A 9,451-nucleotide genomic window follows, 5' to 3' on the forward strand; every position below is an offset into this window, starting at 1 on the left:
TACGTCTAGGCCCCATTTTATAACGGCTGGATGGAGCTACTTCTCTTAGGAAACTTTTTTATTAATTTATTAATATGTTGCCAGGTTTTCATTTGTTGCATAAAAGACAATGACTTTTGATTCTACTAAAGCATATTGTGAATTTTTTAGTGTTAATTAATAAGATAGGTAAAATATAGTTTTTTATTACTTTAGTTACCATGAGTCGTGTTTTTTTATTTCTTACGCTTGATGTTTTCTTTCTTCAAAATAGATATACATAGGCGAGTTTATGTATGTTATTTAATTAGGTTAATTATTATGAGTTTTTAATCATGTGGATGATTGAGTTTAGGCATTAGATTATCAATTATAATCATCAATACGATAAAACTAGAATGTGTTGTTCTTTTCTTCTGACACATCGGCCTCAACTTTGAAGGTGGTGTTGACACATCAATTAAAACAGTTAACTAATCAAAATATAAGGATTAATACAACTCATCATGTACCGCTAATAGAAATTCAATTATGTTTCACGTCATACTATTTCTCTCACATATTTTTCTTCAACTTTGAAGTTGGTATTGACACATAAATTAAAACAATTAACCAATCAAAATATAAGAATTAATACAATTCATCATATACAACCAATAGAAATTCAATTATGTTTCACATCATACTATGTCTCTCACATATTTTTATTTTCAAGTCTACTATTTTAATTAAAACATACAAGTCCAGCCCAACCCACAAATAAGCAATATTAACGTATATTTTTCAATTTCATAAATAATTAAAAGAAAAAGACATAATACATCTAAATAAACAAATCCCCCCTTTCTAGCAGCTGCCTATTTCTATTTTTCGATTTGAATTCAATCAAGTTAAGCAAAAGCTGAGACTGTAGATCATGTGGAAAATAAAATGTGTTGCCATCTCCGAATCTAAGACTTTTTTATGAGTTTTTTTTTCTTTGTGTTCGTGGTTTTGGGTAGAAGAGAAGTTTTGAGTTTTCCCGACTGAATCTCGTTACGAATTCGGTACTCGCCTTGATTCGAGGGTAGAAAGGAAATTTGACACTTTCGGAGTATTTCTTTGTTAGGTGATTGTAGATTATGAATAAAGTAGGCAGCTTTATAATGTAAACAAATTATGGATTGTGAACATTGTCCAAAATGGTATGGAACTATAGGATTTAGCTCATTGTGCCTACTTTTGATCTATTACTGAGTTATTTTATGAACTAAACTGCAGATTGATATCAAATTGAATATGCAAGCTCATATTCATGGCATAGTTGCTTTTGTTTTGCTTTATCTGGAATTAAGTTTTTGGAAGGTTTGTTTTGAGATTGTAAAATGCTAAACCAATGTAATAAATTATGCTTGATAATAAATTTTTTAACCATAAAAAAAATACTATATAACAATTATGTGATTAAATTTGTATAAACTACAAAAAGTATATCATAAATTCAAACTATATTAATAATATATCTCCCAAAAAAGGTAAAGAAAATAAAATAGAACATACATTAGGGTTAGTTAGGCTATAGATACATTTAAGTATTTAAGTCTACCCGATTTGAATGCAAATATTTATAAGTCATTTTAAATTTGAGATTTCTCTATTTTTATTTCATTAATATATTATCATAGTTTTTACAGTTAAATCCAATTTTTTTAAAATTATATTTTAATAATTCAATATATCTAAAACTAGTTATAAAAAGTATCATGCGGCGTAGCGCGAGTCTCGGGTCTAACCTAGTTATTATTTTTTTCATTACATATACAAATGAGTTTATGCACGCGAGATTTGAAAAAAGGGAATTTAACTTGGTTAATTACAATATATAAAAATACTACATACACAAGCAAGTTTATGTGCTATATTTTTTTATATATGACAAGTTATATAATTAGGTTAATTATCATGAGTCTTTTTACACAAAATGCTCTTATATTGAATTAAAGCTGATCAATACATCATTGTTCATGAAGTCATAATGGCTTGATTACAGATTCAGCATAAAAAAGAGAAGAATTACATCCCAACTGGGCTAATAAGTGAGCTGCATTATTACATTCTCTCTTTGTAAAAACAGAGCTAAAAGATTGAAATTTCGATATCTAAAACTGTAAATCTTGAAGGATGTTGAGTAATTGTCTGTGAGTCTTTTTTTTGTTATATACATGAACTTGATTAAGTTTACACATAATATTATCACAAGTACATTTGCCCGTGAAATAACATCTTATATATTTAAATAAAAATTAAGGAAAATTTTTAGTGTGAATATTTGATGTTCATCATTTTTCTCCAAAAATACATACATAGTAAAAAAAGCAAATGAACAAAATGTAAAGTGTATTTTAGTCATAAAAAAATGCAAAAAGTTGACTATCCTTGTTTTACATTTTGGTATTCAGTTATATCAAAAGTAAAGTGTACTTTAGTCAAAAAAACAAAGTGCAAACAATTAAATATGAAATGAGTGAAAATTTATTGCCTTTATTATTATTTTTTTTTTTGACCAAGCAGTTTTAGTCAAAATAGACCTATGTTTGGCTAAACATAACTATTATCTATTTTTTTTGACAAGATTAAAGTGTGAGACTTCTCTTACTACATATAAAATAGTAAATCAGTAAATCTTATGGTCAAAAGAAAAGAAATAGGAAGCTAAAAACAATTTGAGAATTTTTGATAACCTTTTCCATTATCTCTACTAAGACTCAGACCCCCCCCACGATGTCGTGGGGGAAGTCTTTTAGAAAAAGTTAATAAATTTGAAATTTGAAATTATACATTATGAAATCATTTGAATGTAATAGAATAGTTTGAATATATAAACATTAAACATAAACTGTTACTAAAAGCGCAACCATCAAAATGAAAAATTATATAAAAAAAATTATGTAAAATAGACGTAAATTTGCAAAAAACATTTTCTGAAGTATTATAAATATATAAGATATTTTATGAAGAATTATGGTAAATAGCTACAATTAAAAAAAAACCATAATGACAAAGTAATCTTTACTGAGAATATTGAACTAATAGTTGTAATGAGTAAATATAATTTTTATCAAATAAATATAATCAAAAATGTATTCAATAAGAGTGAAACTATATCAAAGAAATATTGAAATTAAAATACAAAACTTTTAAAAACATGGTAAAATAAATTTTAAATAGTAAAATAGTTTTTAACGATAAGTTATGATAATTAGATGCAACTGTAAATTCTATAGTAAGTTTTCTTAAATTTCTATATTGCTATAATCATTTCTAAAATTTTAGTTAGATTATAGTATAACATTATATAATAGAAAGTCGCGAAAACTATGATTTGTTAATTATTGATGAAGAGACAATAATATAGAAAGTTCAAAAGACATGACTATTTAAATAGACACACCTATTAGAACGAAAAAATTGTGATGATAAAATATGAATAAAACATAGTGCATTGAATATTAGATATTAAGATTGTTATTACTACTGTTACATATTAAATATTAAAATATATTGTTTTAATGAAAAGTTACGATAAATAGACGCTACTATAAATTCTATAGTAAGTTGTATTAAATTTGTCTATTGCTATAATCATTTCTCAAATGTTAGTTAGATTATAGAATAATATTGAATATTAGATATTAATATGCAATTATTTAGATTCAACATAAAATGAAAATTTTGTTTCAACGAACTTGTTGGTTACTGATAAAAAGACAAATATAAAGAGAGTTCAAAAGACATGACTATTTAAATAGACATACGCCAATGACGTCATACACCTATTTGAATGAAAGTTGTGATGAAAAAATATAAATAAAATATAGTGAAAAGATACAACTCTATAAATGAACAGATATAACCGTTTGAATTTTTTAAAAAGCAAATAAAAACAAAAATTTCGTAAAGGTACTACGAAAAATCGCAACTGTCTACACTTCATTGTACATAATAATCCATATAAACTGCTTTTAAATAGAAGACATCTTTATTACCATATTGAAAAGGTCCAATTCAAAAACTCACTATACAATACATCTAACTGTTGGAAAAAAACTCTAACAAATTTTATTAAATTTTAATATTTAAAATTAACAAAAATTTGTAAATTAGATTCATGATTCCAAAAATATTTTGTTAAATCAAGAAATGGAGGATTTTCTTTACTTTTAAAAGAATGAATGCTATATAATAATTTAGAAAGCTGTAAAAACTGTTGAGATTGTAAATTTATGTTGTTTTGTGGCATTGCAAAAAAAAATGAAAACAGTTCAAACAAACAAATATATATATATATATATATATATATTGATTTCAAAAGATATGAATGTCCCAATAAACACAACTCTATAGTGAACAGTTGTAACTTTTCAAAAATAACAGTTTTAATAAACCATCACGACTTTTCGGAAAATGTCCAAAAGGTACGAAAACACAACTGTTGGTCGCATTTACTCGGATTGTTATTATATATAGATTATGATTTTTATTTCTATTTTTGTATATATTAAAATATTTGGTCAAGTAAGATATATGGCGTATAAATTTTATTTTTCTTTATTATTTATGTTGTATTAATAATTTAACTCGTGGTTGTAACATCCGCGAACCAAAATCCCGGTTTAGGAGATTGCATCGGTCGATGCAGGTTCAGTTTTTTGCGGTTTGACTTAAGTTAAACGCTGCATTTTGGGTTAGGAAAAACCCTTAAACTCGAGTTCTGTCTCATTAGGCGTGTTTAGCTGCTTTTGAGAGAAACGAAAGAGAGAGAGAAGAGTTCTTGGTGATTTCTTGGAGTTGGAAGTTATTTCTGTAAAGATCTGTAGCTGGGATCGTTGTAGGAGCTTCCTAGGAACGTTTTCTTCCTGTGGTTGGGTCGGATTTCTTCTGTGGCAAAGGTAAGTGCATGACCATGGCTTATCTAAGCTGGAGATATCTCTGATTTGCTTGGCATATGTTGCTAGTCTTGTTAGATTGTTATTTGGGATGTTGGGAAGCTTTCTTGTGGCTTGGGATCGAGTTTTGTGGTTGTAGGAACGAAGATCCGGCGAGAAGCTTCGGGAGAAAACGATGCTCGACATTGCATCGGTCGATGCACTTTGTGCGTCGGTCGATGCAGATGCGAGGACGGCGCGTGAAATCTAGGGTTTTCGTGTTATGTCGAGCATGCGCGGTCGATGCAATGGGAGCATCAGTCGATGCAGGTTAACCTTGCATCGGTCGATGCATATCTTGCGTCGGGCGACGCAACCTCCATCTGGTGTCGGTTGATGCATGTTGGTGTCGGTCGATGCTGAGTCCTGGTTTGTTATTGTTGATTGTTGATTGTTTATTGATGGTTGGAGATGTCTCTATTGTTTGTGTGTATAGCCCAGTAGATGGGAGAATTGCCTTACTGAGTGTTTATAAAATACTCATGCATTGCAATTTGTGTTTGTGATGTAGGTAAAGGCAAAGTGTGATCGTGGAATCAAGGCAATGAAGAGGAGGATGTTCTAGGGACTCGATTGGATGTTGTCTGGCATTGTTAGGTTGCTAGAGTTGGGTCATTAGAAACATTGCTAGGTTGATGGTTCTATGTTTCTTGTTGGTTGATTATTGGATATTGTTATATGCTATAGTTGTGGGAGTATTATTGGATATTTATTGGTATTGGTTATTTCCGTTGTTGGTCGTGGTTGTGGTTAGATAGCTAGTGGGTATGGGATCACTAGTTATAGTTTATTATTATTTATTATTTAATTAGTTATTATTTAAAAAAATAGGTTGGGTCGTTTTAGTGGTACATCACATGACCAAGAAAAGGATCTAATACACAATAATTAATCTATAAGATGTGATTAAGTCACATTTGTCTAATCATTTAATTATTTAACACAAGAGATGTCTATATTAACAGTGTTGACAAATAATAAAATGAAGAATTAACCCGTGTTTTAGCACAAAGTTAATAATATTTTATTAATTCTAACACGTCCTCTTTATAACTCGTCTACTAAATAACCACTTTATATAGTACTTTATATTCATAATATTTTAAAGTTTTACTTAATTTTATATATATCAATAATAACATTTTTAAAGATGGGAATCTAAATTCCTATTACCTTATAAATGGAAGCTAACAAGTTTTGGAAAATCATAATGAAAGTAAAAGAGGAAAAAGAAGAGGAAGAGAAAGAAAAAAGAAGAAAAGAAAACCAATCATAAATTGACAAATAGAATTACTTAACAATTTCTAAAAAAGCTTAGCTAAAGATTAAAATTTAAGTTTATTATACATTTTAGTTTAATTTTAATTGTGTTAATGTTAAGATATTCTTAAGTATCATCAATAGAGATGATCTTAGTTTCTTTTATATATTTTTAATATTAATAACTATGAAAGAAACAGTAATCTCTTTCTCTTTACTTTTACTTCACCATCTCACTTTCTCTTTCTCTCTCTCTCTTATGATGACAATGGGTGGCGACTCTGATCACCGTAAACCTACTAATTTCGGCACCGGACCTTTATCTCGGCGAAGATCATGGTGTTGCTCTTTCGCCGTACCTCCGGCGAGTCCTGATGCCCTTTCAATTTCATCTCGTAACCACATTCAAGCTAAAGCTCAGCAGCAGCAGAGACCCAAAACTGGTCCCAAATCGGTTCCTTGCTCACCGCAAAGCTCTAAATCTCCTCTAAACATCGTGGGTCGAATGGACCCGCGTCGGATCTTATCACCGGGTCGGGTTTCACCCATAGATTCGGATCTCGGCATCGATACAATGCAAGAGACTGAGACCACTCGCGAAGACGAAGAAGAAGAAGATGTGGTGGTTGTAGATTCAGCTCCGAATCTGCGTTCAGAGAGTTTCAGAGCTCCGAAGATTGATGTTACTGTCTCAGGTTCGGGTTCGAGTGAGGGTTACGATGCTAGGTTGGGCCTAAAGGGGAGAAACGGTGGTGAGGTTTTGGTGTTGGAGCTTAGCTCGGAGGTTTTGGCTGCGAATTCAGATGTTTTCGCGGGTTTGATTGTGGAGAACAAAAAGTGTTCTTCTTTAGGGTTGAAGAACACATGCAGGATTGAAGTTTGTGATGTGGAGAATCTTGGTGTTTTCAGGGGTACTGTGGAACTTATGTTTGAGGAAAGTAATGGTATCATCAAGAAGTTGATGAAAATGGGTGTCTACAGAGCCATTGATGTACTCGAGGTTTGGGGAAATGATTCTTCCTTTCTTATTGATTTGAGATTTTAGTTTTTATGGGTTTGTTCTTGTTAGATATGAAGAAACCTACGATTTGATAGGATGTATTAGAAGAGTACATTGTTGGCTAAGTATTTGGTTTTTGTCGCCTTGAGATATTGATTTGGTAATGGGGACTTACACTCTAGTTTTTCAGCTACGGACTAGAACTTGGTTCATCATTCTAGCTTCATCCTGCCATTTCAGTGAACTGTTTTTGGGACACTCTTATGTTCTTGTAGAGGCCCAAAAAATGTTTGTGCAAGTTACTACTCACTGCTAAGTATAATAAATCTATTCACATGTGTTTGTTGATTTATATGGTTTTTGTTCATCTAGTAATTTTTGTCTTTGAGTATGAATATTGTTGTGTGGAACTTTGATCTTCGCTCTGCTCTGCATGTTAGATTCATTGGCATTGTTAACCATAAACTTATAGGTGTGACTGGTGGAGCTAACAAAGCTTGTTTCTTAACCACAAACAGGTAGCGGCTGGAATCAAATTTTCAAGAGCTGTCTTGTCCTGTCTGAAATATCTTGAAGCTGTTCCTTGGACAGAGGACGAAGAGGAAAAACTGAGGAGACTTCTTGCAATTCATAACTTCGATGATGCTGCAACCAGCGAAATTTTCGCAAGGTTTAATTCAAATGAGACAGAAAACTTGCAAGACAGCTTGTCGAAGAAACTCATTTGGTCAATAACTTCCTGCAGTGATGTAAATCCTAGAAACGAGCTCAAGTCTTTGGTTAAAGGTCTTCTTTGCAAAAGTTCAGTGTATGAGAAAGAACAGCCTGAGATCAACAAGGATGACATATATAGAGCAGGCAAGTGCTGTGTGGATTCACTAGCTAAGCTGTTTGAAGAGGGCAGTAGTGGTAGTAGCAAGAAAGAAAAGCCATTGATTGAAGGTATTTCGAGGGAGGTAGAGAACATAAACTGGCTGCTGGAGATCATGATAGATTGGGAAATAGCAGAGGAATTTGTGGAGATATGGGGGAAGCAAAAAAGGCTAGTGGAGATGCATGAGAGGGCATCGGCAATGGTGAGATATGAAGTAAGCAGAGTAACAGGAGCGATATTTATTGCAATGGGGAAAAGGAGAGTGCAATGCGGAGGAGAAGCAAGGGCGGGGCTAGTAGAGGCGTGGTTCAAGCCAATGTTAGTAGATTTTGGGTGGCTACAAAGATGCAAGAAGGGACTAGACATGAGGGAAGTAGAGGAAGGGATAGGGCAAACACTGTTAACGCTGCCAGTAAAGCAGCAGTATCAAGTTTTCATGGAATGGTTCAGGTGGTTCTCAAAGCATGGGACTGAGTGTCCTAATCTAAGCAAGGCGTTTCAGATATGGTGGCGTAGGTCATTCCTTAGAGGTGTAGAATCTTCTACTTGTAGGTAAACAAATTATTCCAAGTTCAAGAGTCGATGTTAGGCGTTAGCTTTATGTTAGACTGTAATATAAACTCTCCTGCTGACTTTATCACCTTTGTCTCCTCCCACATGCTATGTTTGTATCGGATGTTTTTTTTTTGTTATTGAGCTAAATTAGTCGTAAGGTTAGAAAAATGTAACGAGTGAAAAGCACAAAATGGTACTTTCTGTCAGCACCTATGTGTTTTTCGAATAACAAGGCTACTTTCTTTCGATCGGCTATTATCTTGTATTCCCATAATACTCTTTTGACACCAATTGATGAAGGAATGAGGAAACTAAGAAAAACCAAAAACATCCTTTTGTTCACATAAACTCAACTGATAATAGAAAATTTGCACTTAAATCTATCGGTATGTTTCTCACGATTTACACACTATGTATATGTTTTTACTTGAGAACAGAGGGAAACTTTTTTTGTTATACAAACACAGAAAATAACTAGAATTGAGGTAGAAGAGTTGTAACCTTGCTATAGAGTGATGAGGGAAAGGCGAATCAGAGAAGTTAGACCGAGTCTCATTTCTGTTTCTTACCACCGGCGAGAATACGTTGGATTTGGAGACCACGGCTAAAGGCTTGGTTGAAGAGAAGCCTGGTCTGGAACTCCGAGACGAAAGGGAACCACGCAAGTACGGTGACTGGCATGAAGATAACAACTCCCATGATGTACTCATACCCTCTAGCCAAGGCCTTGACGGATCCCCACATCCCTACTGCCTTCATCAGTTGCCTTCCAACTTGTGATATCTGTAGCAAAGCCCATCCCGTAGGTAAGAACGCCAA

General features: G+C 32.4%; 2 protein-coding genes across 2 annotated transcripts in view; one reads left to right on the top strand and one right to left on the bottom strand.

Annotated features, from left to right (window-relative positions):
• LOC104793664 (BTB/POZ domain-containing protein At2g13690) lies at nt 6,417–8,887 on the top strand. The gene is made up of 2 exons (XM_010520071.2): nt 6,417–7,203; nt 7,722–8,887. Exons 1-2 carry the CDS (start codon nt 6,463–6,465, stop codon nt 8,631–8,633), a joined length of 1,653 nt encoding a protein of 550 aa, XP_010518373.1. The 5' UTR covers nt 6,417–6,462; the 3' UTR covers nt 8,634–8,887.
• The window catches only part of LOC104709364 (callose synthase 5), a 16,370-nt gene continuing 15,674 nt past the window's right edge, over nt 8,756–9,451 (bottom strand). Inside the window, exon 40 of the mRNA XM_010425993.1 lies at nt 8,756–9,451. This exon is cut by the window's right edge and continues 28 nt beyond it. Coding sequence (XP_010424295.1) covers nt 9,185–9,451 — 267 coding nt within the window. The 3' untranslated portion in view covers nt 8,756–9,184.

The sequence above is a fragment of the Camelina sativa genome, chromosome 1 (genome assembly GCF_000633955.1).
Source record: "Camelina sativa cultivar DH55 chromosome 1, Cs, whole genome shotgun sequence".
Lineage (NCBI taxonomy): Eukaryota > Viridiplantae > Streptophyta > Magnoliopsida > Brassicales > Brassicaceae > Camelina > Camelina sativa.

Bases quoted from the DNA above. Each gene is read 5' to 3' on its own strand.
- LOC104793664 (XM_010520071.2), top strand. From the start codon at position 6,463: ATGATGACAATGGGTGGCGACTCTGATCACCGTAAACCTACTAATTTC. The intron at 7,204-7,721 runs GTTTGGGGAAAT...AACCACAAACAG, and splicing joins GAGCCATTGATGTACTCGAG to GTAGCGGCTGGAATCAAATT.